This window comes from Polypterus senegalus, chromosome 2, assembly GCF_016835505.1.
Source record: "Polypterus senegalus isolate Bchr_013 chromosome 2, ASM1683550v1, whole genome shotgun sequence".
Taxonomy (NCBI): domain Eukaryota; kingdom Metazoa; phylum Chordata; class Cladistia; order Polypteriformes; family Polypteridae; genus Polypterus; species Polypterus senegalus.
This window is the reverse complement of record NC_053155.1, coordinates 12,188,037-12,210,282: the sequence shown is the minus strand read 5'-3', so window position 1 is coordinate 12,210,282 and position 22,246 is coordinate 12,188,037. Positions and strand designations below refer to the sequence as shown.

General features: G+C 45.5%; 1 protein-coding gene across 4 annotated transcripts in view; it reads right to left on the bottom strand.

The window, feature by feature from the left end:
• The window catches only part of LOC120522721 (ubiquitin carboxyl-terminal hydrolase 47-like), a 69,033-nt gene that overhangs the window by 6,614 nt on the left and 40,173 nt on the right, over positions 1–22,246 (bottom strand). For 3 of the 4 annotated variants that reach the window (XM_039743468.1, XM_039743476.1, XM_039743481.1), the window contains 4 exons: positions 19,705–19,743; positions 16,874–16,924; positions 12,942–13,073; positions 213–310 (listed from right to left, as the gene is read on the bottom strand). In XM_039743468.1, coding sequence (XP_039599402.1) covers positions 213–310; positions 12,942–13,073; positions 16,874–16,924; positions 19,705–19,743 — 320 coding nt within the window. The remainder of the gene's footprint in view (positions 1–212; positions 311–12,941; positions 13,074–16,873; positions 16,925–19,704; positions 19,744–22,246) is intronic. The other variant, XM_039743469.1, reaches the window with a different exon arrangement.

Genomic DNA, 22,246 nt, shown 5'->3' with positions numbered 1-22,246 from the left:
TAGATAAATGTCGATCATTAAACTTGTAGCGGTGTGTCGGCAGCAAAAAATATAGGAATAAATTTTATTTGGGTTTCAAAAAAACGTTAGTGGGACGCGATTAAAACTGTTATGAAAACTTGGGTCGCAAATACGTAAAGGTTGAGAAACGCTGGCGTAAACATCTGCAATAATCTCTGCGGCCTTTTGCCACAAGAATGAAACACACGTACCTGCTTTGCACCTTGTTGTGTAAATTTCGCCATCTGACATCGCTGTCGTTTCTTGCATCCTTCATTCTCAGTTTCACTCGTATGTAACTCCAATCAGTCTGAAATCAGAATTTTAAAACGGTGATCGCTAAGTTTATCAAAGGGTTAAAACAACGAAATACAGAGTACAGTGTGCACGAAAAACAAAAATTAAAATGAAGAAGCTGCCCTTCCTTTTCACTCTGTAGCCCTTTGCACGAATACGAGGGTGAGTCAATAATTAGCCACACTTTTGTGGCGTTTTCTACATTTTTCTGTGTAGTTTTGACCGCGCACATTGCAGAAAATAGTTTGTCGGTGGTAAAGCTTCGATTTTCATCACTCAGTTTCTCTTCTTATTTTTAAAGGAGTAAAACATGGCCACCGCGTTCTCTGTTTGCCACCAGAGAGCAGCAAGTAGTGATCTGCTTTTTATGGGCTGGAGGAGTACCGGGGGCCAAAACCCATGGAAGGTTTTCTGCATAAAAAGACGACTGTGAGTGATATGAACGGATTGAGAATTTCAAAAATTCTCAAGTATTACGCATGAAGAAGGAGTGGGATGCCCGTCCACTTTCACTACCGATAACAACACTGAGCAAGTCCGCACCGTGGTTGTGGCAAACCAACAGGAATTTCACTCCTTGGTACAACCCTCGAGGTTGCTGGATATCATGGCCGGCCTGTCCACTGGTACTGGGAGTGCTGTGCAGAGTGGAGGAAGGACCTCTGTGTGTGTCCCAGTTGATTCTGGTGTTCGTCAGTGGTGTGTTCTGCTCCTACTCTGTTCAATGCTGGTATGGACTGGGTGTTGGGCAAGGTCGTGAGGTCCAGCGGCTGTGGGGAATCTGTTGGTGAAGAAAGATTCACGGATCTTGACTTTGCGGATGATGCTGTGATCTTCACTGAGTCAATGGAGGCTCTGATTGGGGCTCTTGAGAGACTGAGTGAGGAGTCTGAGTGTCTGGGCTTGCGAGCGTCCTGATAAAAACCAACAGCCAGCCCTTTAATGACCTCTTGGGCACGGCAGTCAGCAGGGTGTCTGTCTGTGGAGAGAGTGTCGACACTTACCTTGGCAGAGACATTCATGTGACTCTGGTGACTCTTCCTGTGAAGGCAGTAGATGGATTAGGAGAGCATGGGGGGGTCATGAGGTCGCTGGAAAGGGGTGTGTGGTATTCCCGATATCTATGCAAAAGGATAAAGGTCCAAGTCTTTAGAGTCCTGGTGCTTCCTGTCTTGCTCTATGGTTGTGAGACATGGACACTATCCAGTGACCTGAGACGAAGACTGGACTCCTTTGGTGTCTCTCCGGAAAATCCTTGGGTACCGTTGGTTTGACTTTGTGTTGCTCATGGAGTCTCAAATGAGGCACATGACCTGCATTGTGAGGGAGCGTCAGTTACAACACTATGGCCATGTGGCGTGTTCCCCCGAGGGTGATTCAGCTCATAAGATCCTCATTGTTGGGGACCAGAGTGGCTGGATCAGACCAAGGGATCACCCACGTAACGCCTGGCTGTGGCAGATAGAGGGTCATTTCCAGAGGGTGGGACTGGACCACGTGTGTCTGCCTAGGAGGTTGCAAACCGGGATCCCGAGTTGTTTCGTCGTGTGGTGGGTGCAGCAAGGCGCTGTACCAGTGCATGCTCCCCAACTTGACTTGACTTGGCTTGACTTGTACACCTTAAGACAATAAATAGAGGATCACTGCTCGTTGGTCTTTGACGTAAAAATGGAGATCGCAGTGGCCATGTTTACACATAGAGTAGAAGAAGAGGACATGACTGATCAACATCAAAATTTTACCGCCGTGACCACAGACACACCATGGTGGGAACAAGGAAAAAGTGCAGTTACTCATTAACTTACCCTCATAGATCCGCTGATTGCAGCTAGAGAAGTGAAAACTAACAAAAACGAGAGAAGTCAGTCGAGCAAATCTGGTCCCCAGTGCCCTACAGTTACTTATGATAAATAAGGAATTTCATTTTGTTTTATGTTTTTGTAGGTCCTGGATCATTGCTCTAAAGTTTAAATATAATTATAACTCATTTTGATAAAGTTTCATATTTTTAAACATCTCGTCATCAGATTATCGTCTGTGTTTCAGACGTCACGGGAAGCGACATTACAAACATGGCAGCTTTCTCAGTATTTTCTGTCTCTTGGTGGATACTCGTTGAGTTCTTTGGAGAGTCTGTTAGCAATAGCCAGCTGCAGATGGAAGTAGGCACTGCTGCTCGTTTTATTCTTAAATCATTTTTGACTTTGATTTCTGATTTGGTTCAGCCTGCTGGGTAACATTCTCCCTTGCCTGTCCTTGACTATGACTTTCAGCTTGCATGTTTACCTCTCTGTCCTTTTCACTCACAATAATCTCAGGAGTCTGTGTGTGTGTTGTTTAGTTAAGTTCTGTATCTAGAATGCTGACACCTACTGGTCTTATGTGTTACTATCTGTTGATCATATGTGGTGCTGCAGTTCAGTTAAATATATTAATAATCTTTTTATTTATCACTAACAGACGATTCGATCAGTAGTAACTGGTAGGAAGAAACCTGGGGCCTCATGTATAAATGGTGCGCACGCACAGAAATGTTGCATAAGAATTTTTCCACGTTCAAATACGATGTATAAAACCTACACTTTGCGTAAAGCCACGAACATTTGCACAGTACCTCATACCCTGTCATCCGCAAGTTCTGCGCTCAGTTTTGTAATCTGGTGGCACCGAGCGTCAAATCAGTGCTACTGTTCCTGTGTGGTTACCCTTTCTTTTTTAGATCAACATCCCTGACACGGCTTTATAAATACACTGAAATTAACCGCATATTGTTTATTAGTTTAAGGCATCTGATTGTAATTAACCTGTAACAATATAATGGTCCAAAGAATAGTCAAAGTATTCCAAATACCATAACTTATTTAGCATTGTTACTCTCACTGAACCTTCTTCTTCTTCATCTTCTTTCAGCTGATCCCGTTAGGAGTTGTCACAGCGGATCATCTTTTTCCATATTCCTCTCACTGCATGACTCGGAGTATTTATATAACTGTATCTGAGTGTGAATCACAGCAGCAGCTGATCGGAAAGAGAATTATCGGGATACAGCATCAAGCACACACTGCCTTAGCCATGCACACAGTCTATTTGAACTTCTGTCATACGGCAAACACTTCAGAGCCTTTCCTGTATGGACCTCGCGGTTCAGAAACAGTTTCATCCCAAGAACTCTAAACGCACTCAATCGGTCCATCAAGTGCTCCTTGTAGAACTTATGAGTACAATCACCTCACTGTAAACTTGCACTACAGTTATAATATTACACAACCTGAGCCACTTTATAAGGTGCGTATTTGCATATGATGACGATATCATTTGTAAGATGAAACACAGCAAAATATGATAATTATATTTTACAGATAAAACTTAATTTAAATAATCTGTATTGTTAATAATTAAACATGTGAGGACACGATGCCGCAGCATCAGCTAGTTCACGTATTGTTCCTGCCTCGTGCTGTATTCTTACTGGGACTGGCGTGACACTGGAAGAACAGATGGTTAGAATAATTAAACACATACTATGAAGATATTTCAATGTTCCTTAAAAGTTTTGAAGAATAGTCGTTGTAAGCTTACAGATGGCTTAACGTCTGTTACAGAGCTGATTGTGTGGCGATTTGGTATTTGGGGAAAGAAAAGTAAGGACAGGAATTGGAGGTGAGTACGTTTGAAAGAGACAGGACTGCTGCAATAAAGCATTTCATCGAAGGTCACGCTTGGCGCAGCAAGCCTCTGAGACATGAACAATCACTGCGCCACCATGTTCCCATGTTTAATAACGTGCTTTAACTCCTATCATTGTGAAAATGATATCACGTATACATCTCAGCATTTTAATTATTCAGAGAGCTGTAATATCACGAATGTAATAGATTCTGTGTCCTGTCGGAGGAAGAGAAAGCCCGTTTTAAGAAGCACGTAGTGATTCACACACACAGAGCACAAAGAAGATCAAATACAAAACAAAGCATTTAACGTTTTACTTTAGTTGCGATGGGATTTGAGAAACTAGTAAATTAAATGATTTTAAGATGAAGTTTGTGATGTTCTACTTTAATGACAAAATAAACTACATGATTAGGGTGGAAATTTCAAGATTAAAGTTGACATTTTGTGTTTTTTCCCACCATTTTTTTTTTCTCTGTACCCTAATAAGCTTTCATATGACACTCAGACGGTGAGCTACGACTGGCCTTTTCGCGGCGACTTTGATATCTGACAACTTCTTTTTTATTTCCGGCACTGTGCAACTTTGTGAACTTGAGCTTTCAAGTTTCTCCGACACGCTATGTCACTCGATCAACTTCTTTTTGTTGTTTATTCCACTGTTTAAACCAACAAATAGTATGTTTTTCCTTCCCTTCACATGGTATTCGCTGAAATTCTTATATTTTCCCCCGTGCTTATCCCATTGTCTTTTCACAGAACGCTGAGCTAAGGGCTATTTACAGTGATCCCTCGCTATATCGCGCTTAGACTTTCGCGGATTTTAAATGTAAGCATATCTAAATATATATCATGGATTTTTCGCTGGTTCGCGGATTTCTGCAGACAATGGGTCGTTTAATTTATGGTACATGCTTCCTCAGTTTGTTTGCCCAGTTGATTTCATACAAGGGACGCTATTGGCGGATGGCTTAGAAGCTACCCAATCAGAGCACGTATTACGTATTAACTAAAACTCCTTAATGACATACGATATGCTTCCCGCGCGGTGTTTGATTGTTTGATTTTCTCTCACTCTCTCTGACATTCTCTGTGCCTGATGGAGGGGGTGTGAGCAGAGGGCTGTTTGCACAGAGGATACGGACTTCACGTTGCTCCCTTCTTTGCGGCCGGCCGCTTTATCGCAGTGCTTCGGCATACTTAAAAGCCCAACAGCACGTATTGATTTTTGATTGTTTACTTTACTCTCTCTATCTCTCTGACATTCTCTGCTCCTGACGCGCACCTTGAAGAGGAAGATATGTTTGCATTCTTTTAATTGTGAGAAAGAACTGTCATCTCTGTCTTGTAATGGAGCACAGTTTAAACTTTTGACTAAAGGGTGTTATTTCATGTCTAAAGGGCTCTAATAATGTTAACAGTGTGGGAGAGTTTATAAGGGCTTAAAATATATAAAAATAACCGTACAAACATATGGTTTCTACTTCGCGGATTTTCATCTATCACAGGGGGTTCTGGAACGCAACCCCTGCAATCGAGGAGGGATTACTGTACAGTATATTGATTTGCATATTCAAAGAGGCGTAATTCTGGGAGGAGTTGGGGCGGGACAGCGGGCGCGTGCAGGAGCGTTACTTTTCACGCTGATCAGGACTTATGGAGTGGAAGAACGTGGAAGTTGGTGAACACACAGATTCCTGCATCTTAGTGCGTTATAATGCAAATTCTACGCACGGCGTTATGCATGAGGCCCCTGGTCCTGGACGTCTTTGACCCAGTGTGGCCACTCGGTATCATCAAACGCAGAAGCCCCATTAACCCGTGCGGTTTTTGAATTTTTTTTTGATGTTCCCTGCATCAGAGAGAGATGGAGCTTTAATTCAAAACCTCAGTTCCGTGAGAGCACATTTCCAGCTGATGAACCATGATGAACCAGTTTTCCAGAAGTATTTACTGTGTTTAACAATATTTCAGCCAAAAATGCACGTATGGATTATGCGACACGAGTAAGGGCAGTTTTTGGCAGTGATTGCCTTTGGTTAGGTTTTAACTCGGGTTCATTTCCTGGCGTATGTTTATATTCCTTTTTCTTATCTTATTCATGCATTTTTAAGATTGGATAATTTACTATGATTATTTCTGTTAATATCATTATGTAGTTATTATTTAATTAATATTAAAGTTTGGATCATTTATGGCGATTATTTCTTTTAATATCATTATGCTTATAGGTATTATTTAATCGATATTTGAATTTGGATAATTTACTATGATTATTTTTGTTAATATCATTATGTAGTTATTATTTAATTAATATTAAAGTTTGCATCATTTACGGTGATTATTTCTTTTAATATCATTATGCTCAGTTGTTATTTTTCAATATTTGAATTTGGATCATTTACTACGATAATTTTTGTTCATTTTACTATGTAGTTATTTAATCGATATTGGTGTTTGGATCATTTATTATGATAATTTCTGTTCATATCATTATGTAGTTATTACTTAATCGATATTTGAATTTGGATAATTTATTATGATTATTTCTGTTAATATTATTGTCCAGTTAGTAGTTAATTGATACTTTTAATGTATTGTTGTTTTCTTTTGTTTAAGAATCTTTATGTACTGTTTAATTGTCTTTGTGTTTTTTTGGGGTGGAACCCCTCAAGTAGGTGGAACCACCCCTTTCATCACTGTTAGCCCCCTCTCAAACCCTGGCCCCATAAAAGGATGGTGTCATGGTTCCAGCTGAATTTTGGGGTCTTATAGCCTTTTTCTATAGTTGAAGCTTCACGCATTTCTAGGGGTGTGGTCTCTGGGGTCATGACCTGGAATTCATCAGCAGATGGGATAAAAGGTCAGCGGTTGCACTGAGATTTATCCGATCTGTGGATAAAACTTTCAAAACCCTTATAATAGTTCTCTTCTTGTGATTGACGTTCGTCTCTTGCCTGGTTTTTCAACGTCTTGCCTGAATTTTGATTGTGATTTTTGGCTCTTGTCTGGCTTTCAGTTGCTTTGTTTATATTTTGTTTTGTTTTGTCTTTTGCACACATCTATCGGTTAAACTCAAAAAATGAGTTATCTGTTTCGTACCAAGTCAGGACAGATGGCTGGAAAGAGGAGTCCCTTGCGGTTCATTTTCTTTTTTCAACTCTTTTTTTGCTTCTGTTTTAAGACTGCGATTTAGAATTTTGCATTGGGATATGTTTGTTTTCAGATTGCATGTTTGGCAACTTCTTTGGCCTCTTTTTGGTTCTTTTGAGCATTTTGCTATTTTTTCATGATTTTGAAAATAAATTCTTCTCTCTACAAGCAAGGGGTTAACAGTAATCATCTCCAGCCGTGGGGCAAGTTGATTCAATTTTGGGGAATTTGCTTGTATATTATTGAACTTTTTCTTCACACAGAGAACAACAGACCACATCACCAAGTGGTTTGGTAGACAGGAGGACTTTAGAGAAGCTCGACTTGATGTTATTTTAGAAGACCTAAGTGGACAGGACTGGCAAGCTTTGTTAGGCTGAATGGCCTGTTCTCGTCTAGAACATTAGAACAATCTAGAATAATCTAGTCTCGATTGTCCTAATGTTATGATTTGTTTAAATTGTTCTCAATGAATACATATTGAAATATTTTCTAGCCATCAAGACATACCATATGAGGTAAGTATTATTTTTGAGTGGAGTATTCATTTAAACCATTTCTTAAATGATCACCTGCACATCTATTTAACAATACAAATCTTACAAATCCCTGAGAAAAACGTAACCAATAGATGTAAAATATAAAACGATGTGTCTCGAATTATTGTTTTAGTGAACACCTCTGCCCAACCACATTTATCCAGCATCTCAGAGCAGGCATTAACTGGCTTAGTGATCTCCTAGTGACACAAATCGGAGTAAAAGCATTTGATCAAATTTTCCTAATTTTGGAGACTTCACTAACTCACTAAGAGTCGTCAAAAGATGGCATTCAGGCAGAGACTGGCACGCACATCCCGTGTGGTGGAGGTGGAATGTTATGGAAACTCTGGGCAACAATGAACTCGTAAAAAGGTATCAGTCTGACAGAGACAAACTAATATCTGTAACAAATGTTTCATGTTATGTGATCGTCCCGTCTACTCGGAGAAGCCACGGACCGCGAGCTGAAATGAAAGTGTTGGTGACATGATGTACAAAATGCAGCTTTGCAGTGGCAGCGATTCAAGTGAATCATAACCAAGCATTTCTCGAATGTTGAGCCAAACGTTGAATGTGTTTTACAGAGCGTGAGAGGCAATGCGCAGATTGAAACTTCTCCCCGCTACTCCACCTCCGGTGATGTTGACGCAAGGAGCATTCGTGCAAATCGTGGGTTTTCCTGGAGTTCTTGGAGTGATTGACGGTGTGCAAGTATTGAAGCGTGAACCTTCATCCATCCATCCATCCATCCATCCACTATCCAACCCGATATATCATAACTACAGGGTCACGGGGCGTCTGCTGGAGCCAATCCCAGCCAACGTAGGGCGCCAGGCAGGAAACAAACCCTGGGCAGGGCACCAGCCCACCGCAGATGAACCTTCATTTTAGTGTAAATCATAAAACTGTTAATCGATTGTAGGGTTTCAGCTGATAAAGAGCTGAGTAGACCAGGAATACGAGGAAGGGGAATTCAGCAGATCCTGCAAGCCTGCTCGTCCAACGGACTTTGTTAGAATCGTCACATGGTGGCATCGCATGATAGTGCCCACCATGGCATCAAGTGCCAGAATTCTGTCCAGTTCTGGCTTGGCGCCTATCCCAACAAGCATAGGGTACAAGACAGAAGCAAACCCACAGTTCCGACATTACGATTAAAAGCTCGAGTTATAGACTTTCATTTCAGGGTTTCTGCCCACAACACTTCTTCTACACATTCCCCCATTTGAGGGCACCATAATGTTTGCCACACATCAATGGCGGGGTCTATTAAATCAATCGTCATATTTAGTTCTTTGTCGCTTATCCCTCACATGCAGTGACTGCTTGAAGTCTACCATTCATAGACATCAGTAGGTGCTGAGGGTCTTCTCTGGTGGTGCTCTGCTAGGCCTTTGATGCAGCCATCTTCAGTTCATGCTTGTTTTGGGGGTCTTGTCCCCTTAGGTGTTCTCTTCAGCATATGGAAGGTCTGCTAATTTGGATTGAAATCAGGTGACTGGCTTGGCCATTCAAGAATTTTCCATTTTTCAGGATTGATAAACTGTGTGCCCTCAGCAGTGTGTTTGGCTCATCATCGGCCAGTGAGTTTGGAGCTCGAGCAGATCAGATGTTTCTCTACACCTCAGAATTTATTGTGCCATCAGCAGTTCCATCATCAAGTGGGCCAGGACCTGTGGCAGCCATACATGCCCAAGCCATAACACCCCCAGGACTGGCATGTTTAGTTGTTTAGTAGATGAGGTGGTCAGCTTTGGATCTCCACACTTTGCTCTCTGATGAGGCTCATCTTTGCCTCGTCTGTCTACAAGACAATTTCCCAGAATTCTGCAGGCTCTTTGAAGTCCTTTTAACACACACTGTCATCTGACTGTCCTGTTTTTCGTGGTTGGCATCTTGCAGTGTGTCCTCCTCTGTGTTTCTGTTCTTGACATCTCCTGCTGAAAGTCAGCTCTGACACACACACATCGGCCCCCTGAAGGCTGTTTCTGGTCTGTCAGACAGGCGATGGGGGCTTTTTCTTGACCCTGTCCTCAGCAGAGGAGGTCTTCCTTGGCCATACCATTCCCTTTACGATTCCTGAGCCCACCAGTGTGTTCTTTCATAGTCATGATATTCCAGGTAGTTGATTTCTGTCATCCTAAAGTCTTACCGACGTCTCCAGTGGGTTTATTCTTGTTGTTCAGCCTCATGATGGCCTCTTTCACTATCATTGGCTCAGCTCTTATCCTCAGATTGAACAATGGCAACTGCAAACTCCAAAGGGTAGAAGCAAGCCAAGGTATCTTATGAAACCCATCTGAGGAATCAAACACCTGTGGCCCCAATCGTCCCAAACATTACGGTGCCCTGTGCGCATGGGGGGGCAGTCGATGGGCTTAACTGGGTGTAAAACGGGGAGTCAGGGGTTGAGGCTGCGCACTAAAGCCTTCTGTCCTTCCTCTGCAGATGACCAGAAGGCAAGATGAGCTAAACCCAAACCAGCTTCCTCATTCCTCTCCAGGCCACGCCCTCCTACTGACCTCACTTCCCTCTTGGACCCGCCTCTTCCTTCCCACTGCTTATAGAAACCCAACCCCTTACCACTTTCATCTCAGGCCCGTTTAGGACGCAATCTTTAGTGACTGCTCTCTCTATACGGGGTGCAGCCCCAAACCTGTTTTTTGTCTTTGTTTCTTGTATTTACACCTGAAATGGGGGCACAAGTAAAAAGTGCTGTGTGAGTGAAATGTCTGCAAATCCCCTTAAATGAAAGTCTGAAATGTGCACTTCAATCACGGTGTCTGAAGTTAAACTGTGGAGCCCAGGGGCAAATCAAGGAGAAAATGTGACTTGGTCCCAAACATTATGGAGCAGGGGTCGCCAACTCTGGTTCTGGAGGACCACCAGCGTGGCTGCAGGTTTTCGTTCTAACCCTTAATGAGTGGCCTGCTGATTAACTTCTTTTGAACTCATTTGAATTGATTTGCTCTTGAAGACTCCAACCATTATCCAACCCGCTATATCCTAACTACAGGGTCACTGGGGTCTGCTGGAGCCAATCCCAGCCAACACAGGGCGCAAGGCAGGAACCAATCCCGGGCAGGGTGCCAACCTGCCACAGGATATTATATGACAAAATAACAAAATTCCACACGATTATCCAACCCGTTATATCCTAACTACAGGGTCACTGGGGTCTGCTGGAGCCAATCCCAGCCAACACAGGGCACATGGCAGGAAACAAACCGCGAGCAGGGCGCACACACACACACCCACAAACCATGCACACAATGGGGACAATTTAGGACCACCAATGCAACTCACCTGCATGTCTTTGGACTGTGAGAGGAAACCCACGCAGACACGAGGAGAACATGCAAACTCCACGCAGGGAGGACCCAGGAAGCGAACTACACACTGCGCCACCGTGCCACCCCATTGCTCATCATACTCATGCATATGCAATTACGCTGGAAGGGAACGTCATTGGCTGGTAGAGCAGTCTCCCTCCTGACATGTTGAAACCCCGCCTCCTGCATTCAGGAGTATCTGGCTGTGCTCCTCAACTGAGGGTCTCAGCTCATGCGCAGCAGTATAGCGCCTCTCCTCTGTGATCGGAGGTTCTCGGAAAAGGTGTAAGAGCAGGTAGCCACCATCACCCAGCACATATAATGACGTGGCGGTCACAATGAATGCTGCAGACCACATGAAACACTGAGGGTCCGGCCAGTTACATCACCAATAAATCAGCCATCATGTAGAGCCCTGTCATGCCTGCCAATGCTGCTTGGACTCAAAATAAATGAATCACAGGCTGGCACGGGCTAGCGAGCCATAATGTTTGTCACTCTCATCTTGGCAAAGCGGACACTTTGTGTGTGAATGGAATGTCACTGCTCACGGGTTGACAAAAGCAGCGTCCTTCTCGCAATACGAGTTCAGTAAAGGGGCTCCCATTACATCAGGAGAACTGGCTTCTCTGGTTGGCAAAAACGTGTCATGTTTAATGTACCATCATGGCCAAAGGTTTTGAGAAGGACACCGATATGAATTTTCAGTTTTTATGACGCCAGTTTGCATCGACTCCAGAATGTTCTGACGAGGGATCAGATGAATTGTAATGAATGGCAAAGTCCCTTTTTGCCATGAAAATGAACTTCATCCCCAAAAAACCCACTGCATGCCAGCCCTGCCACCAAAGGACCTGCTGACGTCACCTATCCATCCATCTACAGTATCCATTATCCAACCTGCTATATCCTAACTACAGGGTCACGGGGGTCTGTTGGAGCCAATCCCAGTCAACACAGGGGCAAAGCAGGAAACAAACCCCGGGCAGGGTGCACATACCCACACAGCCACGCACCAAGGACAATTTAGGATCGCCAATGCACCTGACCTGCATGTCTTTGGACTGTGAGAGGAAACCCACGCGGACACGAGAAGAACATGCAAACTCCACAAAGGGAGGACTCGGGAAGCAAACCCGGGTCTCCTAACTGCAAGGCAGCTGTGCTACCCACTGCGCCACCGTGCCACCCCTCTTGAAGACTCGGACCCCTGAATTGTTTCTTTTTTCCGTGATTAGCAGCCAAACAATAACGAGATACAAAATGAGCCAAAGCAACTGGCGTCCATCACACAATATCTGAAAATGAAGAACGGTGAAGGTCTCAGGAATGCTGATCTGCTCAGGTCCACAACTCATTTGAACTGAAAGGAGAAAATCAATTTCGGAAATGTCTGCTATTGCACCACGAGAGCAGCAACAAGCCACGGAAATAAAGAACGGGTTTAGTCAACGAAAAGACTCGGCACCTCATTAAGCAACTGGCTGGAGTTTGAGGCCCTGACTGAGTTGGTCTTCGGTTGGTCACTCACTTCACATTTCATTTCTGTTTGGGTGCCATTTAAGAATAGAAACGAAGCAATTCAGAGGAACAAATCTTAAACGAGCAATTCAATTAAAATGAATTCACAAGAAGTTAATTAGCAGCACAAACAGGGCATTCATTTAAAACAAAAGGGTTAGAATGAAAAGCTGCAGCCACGGTGGCCCTCCAGGACCGGAGTTGGCGACCCCGGCATATGCTTACAACCCAATGGTAGCCATTCCCGGAGTTTCTTATTTCACAGATGTCTCTCAGCGTGTCTAACGTGACGGCGTCACTAAGCCGTCTTTCATTGTAGGAGGAGCAGGTGGGGCTGCTCCAGGTGAGGTCCCTCATACTGGCCGGAGGACCCAAACTCATAGCAGCTGTAGACCACCTTGGCCTCTACGTCCCCACCCCTCATTACCTTTCGAACGGCAGAGTCATTGCAGAGATACCACTGATCGTTCTCGTGATGCCTGATGTAAGCGTAGTAGTGTCCTCGCTCTAAGTCTCCACAGTGAACGCAGATCGAGAAGAGTTTGAAATGTTCATAGCCCTGAAAGAAAAGAAAAAGACAGAGCAGCCCTTCATAACGTTAAAGTACATAAGCAACGGCAGTTGAGCTTTTTAAACCAAATGTCATTTGCTACATCCATATTGTTATTCAGGGTGGCATGGTGGCGCTGCTGCCTCGCAGTTAGGAGACCCGGGTTCGCTTCCCAGATCCTCCCTGCGTGGAGTTTGTATGTTCTCCCCGTGTCCTCCCACAGTCCAAAGACATGCTGGTCAGGTGGATTGGTGATCCTAAATTGTCCCTAGTGTGTGTGCCCTGCAGTGGGCTGGCACACTGCCCAGGGTTTGGTTCCTGCCTTGCGCCCTGTGTTGGCTCCAGCAGACCCCTGTGACCCTGTAGTTAGTATAGAGCAGGTTGGATGATGGATGAGGACTGACTGACATGATGTTCGCTTCCCAGAATCAACTTGGAAATGGAATGTTCTGGATGACACTGACTTCTTCTGAGGAGCTCATGTTTAAGTTTCAAATCTTATGACTCACTCTCATAGAGTGCAAATTAGCTTGAATTTCCACCATCACTCCTACACGAGCTTGTTGGACATCCCCTTCCAAAGCCATGGAGGTGGTCCCACTGTAACATCCTCCATTCTTCTGGAAAAGCTTTCCACACAAGTGTGTCTGTGGAGGATTTTGTGCCCCTTCAGCCCACAGGGTATTTGTGAGGTCAGTTACTGATGTTGATGATGAGAAGACCGGGTTCACAATTGGCGTTGAGGTCAGGGCTCGGTGCAGGGCATTCGGGTTCCTTCATGGTTTTATGGGCCTTGGAACAGAAGAAAAGGGGGCCTTCTCCATTCTGCTGCCGCAATGTTGGAATGACTTTGTCTGTTGTAGCTTTAACAGGACCCTTCATTGGAACCGAGGGTCCGAGCCCAAATCCTGCCAATATCTCACCTCCACCACCACCACTTGTAGCAGAATTTGCTAGAATCGTGACACGGTGGCATCACTTGATAGTGCCCACCATGGCATCGGGTGCCAGAATAACTGTCCAGTGTCTCAGGCCTATCCCAACAACCGTAGACCTAACTCACAATCGGCGCCCAAAGTTCGCAATTGAGTTAATCTGTTGTAGCAATCACAGGACCCTTCATTTGAACCGAGGGTCCGAGCCCAAATCTTGCCAGTATCTCACCTCCACCACCGCTTTGCCAGATTCTGCAAACCCGCTTGTCCGACTTGTAACAGAATTTGCTAGAATCGTGACACAGTGGCATCGCTTGATAGTGCCCACCATGGCATCGGGTGCCAGAATAACTGTCCAGTGTCTCAGGCCTATCCCAACAACCGTAGACCTGACTCACAATCGGCGCCCAAAGTTCGCAATTGAGTTAATCTGTTGTAGCAATCACAGGACCCTTCATTTGAGCCGAGGGTCCGAGCCCAAATCCTGCCATTATCTCACCTCGACCACCACTTTGCCAGTTCTCTTGGCATGAGGGAATGGTACACACATCCTGGGAGGTTTTGATGGAATGCTTTGGAAACTGTGGGCAACGATAAACGTAAAAAGGTGTCAGTTTGACAGAGACGGAATAATCTCTGTAACAAATGTTCGATGTCATGTGATCGCGCCATCTACTCGGAGAAGCCACGGACTGCCAGCCGAAATGAAAGTGTTGGTGACATGATGTGCAAAATACGGCTTTGCAATGGCAGCGATGCGGGTGAATCATAACCAAGCATTTCTCGAACGCTGAGCCAAACTCTGAATGCGGTTTACAGAGCGTGAGAGACATTGTGCAGATTGAAACTTCTCCCCGCTACTCCACCTCCGGTGATGTTGATGCACTGAGCATTCATGCAAATCGTGGGTTTTCCTGGAGATGTTGGAGCGGTAGACGGTGTGCAAGTATTGAAGCATGAACCTTCATTTTTTGGCTCATCATCTTGTTGTAGGATGAAGCACCGGCCAGGGACTTTGGAGGCCTTTACTGGAGCTCGAGCAGATCAGATGTTCCTCTACACCTCAGAATTCATTGTGCCGTCAGCATTTCAATCATCAAGTGTGCCAGGACCTGTGGCAGCCATACACGCCAAAGCCATAACACCCCCAGGACCGCCATGTTTAACAGATGAGGTGGTCAGCTTTGCATCTCCACACTTTGCTCTCACCATCACTCTGATCTGTCTACAAGACAATTTCCCAGAATTCTGCAGGCTCTTTGAAGTCCTTTTAACACAGACTGTCATCTGACTGTCCTGTTTTTCGTGGTTGGCATCTTGCAGTGTGTCCTCCTCTGTGTTTCTGTTCTTGACATCTCCTGCTGATAGTCAGCTCTGACACACACACATCAGGCCCCTTGAAGGCTGTTTCTGGTCTGTCAGACAGGCGTTTGGGGGCTTTTTCTTGACCCTGTCCTCAGCAGTGGAGGTCTTCCTTGGCCTACCATTCCCTTTGTGATTCCTGAGCCCACCAGTGTGTTCTTTCTCCTTCATGACATTCCAGGTAGTTGATTTCTGTCATCCTAAAGTCTTACCGATGTCTCCAAAGGTTTTATTCTTGTTGTTCAGCCTCATGATGGCCTCTTTGACTGTCATTGGCTCCGCTCTTATCCTCAGGTTGAAAAAAACGGCAACAACAGACTCCAAAGAGTAGAAGCAGGCCGAGGTATCTGATGAAGCAATGAAACCCACTTGAGGAATCAGAAACACCTGTGGCCCCAATCGTCCCAAACATTACGGTGCCCTGTGCACATGGAGGGGGGCAGTCGATGGGCTTAACTGGGTGTAAAACGGGGAGTCAGGGGTTGAGGCTGCGCACTAAAGCCTTCTGTCCTTCCTCTGCAGATGACCAGAAGGCAAGATGAGCTAAACCCAAACCAGCTTCCTCATTCCTCTCCAGGCCACGCCCTCCTACTGACCTCACTTCCCTCTTGGACCCGCCTCTTCCTTCCCACTGCCTATAGAAACCCAACCCCTTACCACTTTCATCTCAGGCCCGTTTAGGACGCAATCTTTAGTGACTGCTCTCTCTATACGGGGTGCAGCCTGTTTTTTTGTCTTTGTTTCTTGTATTTACACCTGAAATGGGGGTGGAGGGGGACATGTAGAAAAAGTGCCGTGTGAGTGAAATGTCTGCAAATCCCCTTAAATGAAAGTCTGCAACGTGCACTTCAATCACGGTGTCCGAAGGGGGCTTTTTCTTGACCAAAGTGAGGATTCTTCTGACCTCAGCAGTGGAGGTCTTCCTTGGCCTACCAGCCCCTTTGCGATTCTTGAGCCCACCAGTGTGTTGTTGTTTGTTTGTCATGATATTCCAGGTAGTTGATTTCTGATTGCTTTGCAATGGCAGCGATTCAAGTGAATCATAACCAAGCGAACGCTGAGCCAAACTCTGAATGCGTTTTACAAAGCGTGAGAGGCAATGCGCAGATTGAAACTTCTCCCCGCGACGTCACCTCCGGTGATGTTGACGCCAGGAGCATTCATGCAAATTGCAGGTTTTCCTGGAGTCGTTGGAGTGGTAGACGGTGTGCAAGTATTGGAGCACAAACCTTCATTTTAGTACAAATTGCAGCGTTTCAGCCCTGGACACGGTCAGTCATGAAATGACAAACCCATAAATGCTCTTCTAAACCCCACTGGTTTTAATATGACAGTGTTGAGAAGTTGAAAATCTTGAAGCAGAGCTTGAGGACTGTCCTCACGGGTTTATCCAGGAGTCATTAGTTACTGGTCTCTTCCTAAATTAAGCTATTTTATGTCAAAGATGGGGGAACGATGCCATGTTGCTGTTAATTCGTCATCATGTTGGGGTCAGTTATGTAATGCACTTACCGGGTCCTTGTCTGGATTTCCATCTCTTCTTCTTAGAATTTCTTCCAAGTTCTGTAACAGAAAAGACAGTGTAAAAACAAATATGAAGAGTTGGGGAATCCACCCCGTATAATGCAAGAGAAGGCTATAATCGCAAAACAGAGTAGCCATATAAGACGGAGACAACTTGTGATTGGATAACAGAGTGAAGGTTTGGGCTTTAAATACGTGGAGGACAGGAAGGTGGGGGTGGGATCTCAGGTGGAAGTGAGATCGGCAGGCTGGAGGGCGTGACATAGCAAAGGAAGTGGGTGGAGTCTTAACCTGGTTTTCCGTGGAAGAGGGAGGAAAGGGCAACAGTGCCGTTCATCAACGCCTGGCTCTGCATCTTACTCCCACAGTGTGGACGCTAGGTGGCACTGTTGCCCTGTTAAACCCCACAGATAGACATTTAGGACACCGGGTAAAAGCGCCAAGAAGTCGTTTTAATAATTCTCTTCTTTTTACAGTGCCCTCCAAGCACCACAGCCACAAATCAAAAGACAAGTAAATCACAAGCACAATTCTTCTCTCTCTCTCTCTCTCCTTCTTTATCTCCTCCATACCATCCAGCAAGCGTTTTCCCACCTCCTCCTGACTCAGGCTCACCGGCTGGGTTACTTTAAATAGTGTTTAAGCACTTCCGTCCTTCCGATCACGTGACTTGCCAGCACTTCCGGGTCGTATAGAGAACTTAAGTTTCCCATCCTTGTCTCACAGCATTCGAGGTGACCAACTCTAAAACTTGGACATCTTCGGGGCCGAGGGTTTCCTCCTTTTACCACCCAGTGGACTGTGTGGTGTAGCAATTGGTGTCTGTTTGGTATTGCGCACCAGTGTGGGCTAGGCCAACGCATGCCAACAAGGTTGACCCTAAGCTAAATAGTGCATGCTGAATCATCGCCGGCACATTGTGAACAACGTGCCTTCCTGCTTTATACAGGCTGGCCGGGATCGCACCTCCCCATTTACGATGAGAAAGCAACTGATGGACCCCAGACACCCACTTCACCATCACCAGGAGGTAAATCGCTGACTACCTTCTCATCGGAGCCCCTTAATCCAAAGCAGTCCACAAAACATGTACTGTAGGCTCGAGAGGTGGTGGGAGACTGACTGTAGCCCTCTCAATGAAGCTCTTCCTACACCTCAAGAGCATCCACCCAATGGAAAGACTGGGTCACGCTTAACCGAGCAAGGTCAAAGGTGAGCAAAACAAGGGCTGACCTATTTAGATGGGGCCTCACAACAAGTGCTGAATGTCCCTGTGGTGGACCACATTCTCCATGAATGTTCCCGAGGCCCTACATGTACCGATGAAGATCTTAAGGATACTAATGACGGATACGGCAGTGTCTCACAGCATCCCCTGGCGCCACCCACGGTACCCAGCAGGGCTGTATAAGCAAACTCCATGTCCCATGGTGCACTGCGGGAATCCGTGATACAGAGGCTACAGTCCAGGGAAGCTGCCATCTAACATCCTGGGGGAGGCAGTGTCCTAAGGTAGCTACCTTCCCTTATCCTTCCACTCTTTGGGCATCCCGGCCATCCATCACAGCCCTTAGACTGCCTACCATGTGCCTGTGTGCGACAACAATAAGGAAAAAATCAACAGAATACAAGAGGGCTGACCCTGGACATGTTAGAGTTGTTAGGAAAAAATAAGACAATCTCTCTCTAATCTTTTATTTCTGTGGCTTACCATGTCGCTAGTCACGCAGGGGCTTTAAAAACCCCTTGTGGATGTTGCAACTTGGGAGGAGAACCAGACCAGGGATTGACGAGTAGGGCGAATTTGTGTTAAACGTTCTCGAAAACACAACATTTATTTCACGCTCTGACCGTTCATGACTTTATCTTTCCGATATCGACTAATCTCCCGATTCCCTGATGCCACCCAGGCCATGTAGCCCACTATTTGTTTGCATTTTTGTCGCTGCTGCCTTCTGCCTGTCCATTTATGAGAACTGACAGGAAGATATGGAAAAAGATGGTCCGCTGTGGCAACCCCTAATGGGAGAAGCTGGGAGATGAAGGAGAAGATTGAAATAGCAACCTAACATTGACTTGGTGTGTTCGTGAAGACTGCTCATCAGATGTGGACTTCAACCAGGGCGCATTTACGTGGCCTCACTACCCAAAGACATAATGGCATCCCCATCTGGTCAGCAGCCACCTGACAGGATGCAGCAGGAAGGAGAATGTGAGAATCTGTTCCAACTTAGCCTCAGTGTGGGTCACCTTCTTCCCAAGGAGGCATTTGACTTTAACTGCTGGATTCTAAGATTCCGCACTATGGAGTCATCAGTTTGGAGCACTTGGTTGTTCTCAGCCTTGATGGACGCACTACTGAATGCCGAGAATCTCTTCTGGATCTGAACTGTCCAATCATCTTGAATCTCCTTAGTGGTATGGAGATAGAGAACACAGAAAAAGAGAAACAAAGGGCCCTGGAAGGTGACTGGTGACAACAAGTCAAGGAAGAGAAAAAAAAAATGAGCTGTCACCCTCAAGGAGTTCGAGGCCACTCAAAGTTGGCCCAGCCTCTGATTGTGAATGATGCCAGCCTTGCATGAAGGAGAAGAAAAGGTGACTGCACCTGTGGTTGTGTTGTGGCTACGAGGGACATCAAGTCACAAATGCTGACTCGCACCTGCCCCTATTGTTTGGACCCTTCAAGAAGAGTAAACACGAAAAGATCTTCATGGAGAACAATATCACGTTACGCCCAGATGCAATAAAACAGCTGATATAATAGAAAGAGTGACAAGGATATTAATTATTACAGTAGGAAAAAAGGCAATGTTTACCTCATCAGTCTGACACACCGGTACGTAGCCCACCGAATCCTGCAAAACAAAAACACAGAAACACTGAGATGTTGAAGAATAATAGAACTTTCTTGTGTAAGTCAGCCACTCCAGAATGCTGAGCCCATCGCTATTCATGTGTCATGTGGACTATAGGAGGCGCTGGTCAGCTGACTCAGCCCACCAAACAGTGAGGGAATTGATGGATGAAGTAGGCACCATGTAGACAGAGTAGGGCATGAGGTGGGCTAAAATGACAAAGCCAGTCCCTCAGGTGAACGTAGTGCCTGTCATCCTGTCCCACGGCTTATCTTCTCAATGCCATGCTGATGATATGCAGATCTACCTCTGGTTCCCTCCAGAGGACCACACAGTATCCACCAGACTCCCGGCATGTCTCACTAATATCTCAAACTAGATGATGGAACACCATCTCCAGCTCAGCCTGGCAAAGACAAAGATGGTTTCCCTTCTTGTTATCCCAGCCTGTCCGTCTGTTCACCGGCCCCATCTCTGTTCAGCTCAGCTCATTATCATTAACCCCCTGCCAAGCTGGTGCTTAACCATGGGGTGGTGATGGATGATCACCAGTCCTTCACTGATTCCATTGTCTCTCGGTCTTGCAGATTCTGAAGGAGTAAATCGCACAGCACCTGGTCCAAGCTTTGGTCTTATCATGTTCTGGACTACGGCAACTCTCTTCTGCTGCTGATCATTCAAAATGCAGTGTCACATCTGGTGTTCAGCGAGCCAAGGTGGGCTAGTCACTGCATGTCACTCCCCTCTTCAGGTCAGTACATCGGCTCCCAGTAGCGACATGTATTAAGTTCACATCCTTGATCCTCATCTACAGAGTAGTCAGTGGGCCTGTACCTCAATATATGTGGACACTCGTGAGGTCCTGTGCTCCTTCTTGTCCACTCAGATCTGCTACTGAAAAATATCTGGTGATGCCACCTCCATTTGGTATCAAATCTCTATCCAGACCCTTTTCATGTGTACAGGAGCTCCTAGCTGTCCTTCACTGAGTGCATTGTCTCTCAGTCTTGAAGATTCACTCTCTATAAGATCAGACCGTATCTGAAGGAGTACGCAGGACAACTCCTGGTCCAGGCTTTGGTCTTGTCACACAAGTCTGGGCTACTGCAACACACTGATGGCAGGTAAGCTGGCACACGTCACCAAGCTGCTGCTGATTATTCCAAATGCAGTGTCACATCTGATGTTCAGCCAGCCAAGGTGGGCACACATCACTCCTCTTTCCAGATAGCTACATTGGCTTAATGTAACCGAAGGTCAAATAATGATGCTCGCCTACAAAGTAGTCAGTGGGTCTGCGCCTAAACATATGGAGACACTTGTGAGGTCCTGTGCATATTCTCATCTACTCAGATCTGCTTTTGAACAACATCAGGTGATGCCACCTCCGTTTGGTATGGAATCTCAATCCAGACTCGTTTCATGTGTAGCTCCTAGCTCGTCTTCGCTCACTACATTGTCTCTCAGTCTTGCAGATTCGCTTTCTATAAGATCAGACCGTATCTGATGGAGTAAGAAGTATAACTCCTACTCTATGCTTTGGTCTTCACTCATCTGGACTACTGCATCTCTCTGCTGGTAGACGCACTGACATGTGTCACCAAGCCACTGCTGATTATTCAAAATTTAGTGTCACATCTGGTGTACAGCGAGCCAAGGTGGGCAGGTCATTCCATGTCACTTCCCTTTTCAGGTCACAACATTGGCTCCCAGTAGAAATATGTATTAAGTTCAAATCCTTGATGCTTGTCTACACAGTAGTCAGTGGGTCTGCACCTCAATATATGTGGACACTCATGAGGTCCTGTGCTCCTTCTTTTCCACTCAGATCTGCTATTGAAGAGTGTCTGGTGATGCCACCTCCATTTGGTATTAAATCTCAGTCCGGACGTGTTTCAGGTGTACCTCCTAGCTCTCCTTCACTGACTACATAGTCTCTGAGTCTTGAAGATTCACTCTCTATAAGATCTGACCATATCTGATGGAGTAAGCAGCACAACTCCTGGTCTATGCTTTGGTCTTCTCCTATCTGCATTACTGCATCTCTCTGCTGGTAGGAGCATTGACATGTGTCACCAAACCAGCTTGTTTTTGTCAGGAGCACTGACATGTGTCACCTAACTGCTGCAGATGATTCAAAATGCAGCAGTGTGTCTGTTGTTCAACCAGCTGTGGGATTAAGCCTGTAGGGGTGAGGCCTCTGGCCAGTGAAGCCTTTTGGAGGGTTTAGACTTCTTTCCTCATGTGGAAGACTCCACTTCATGGCAATAAAGTCCATAAATATCCCCATGAGGTGATACAGAACAAGTCACCTGGCTGTTCTACTTCAGCAAACCTCCCTCCAATTCAAAACCCATGTCTGCCTCCTTCCCACCAGCCGAGCCCCTTGTAAAAAAAAGCTACCTCCAGTCTCATACATCATGTAACCAGAACGGGCGTTTAAGTATGATCCCACAATCACTCATGACAAGAACTTCCAGATGCCACTCAGATGGCTACACAA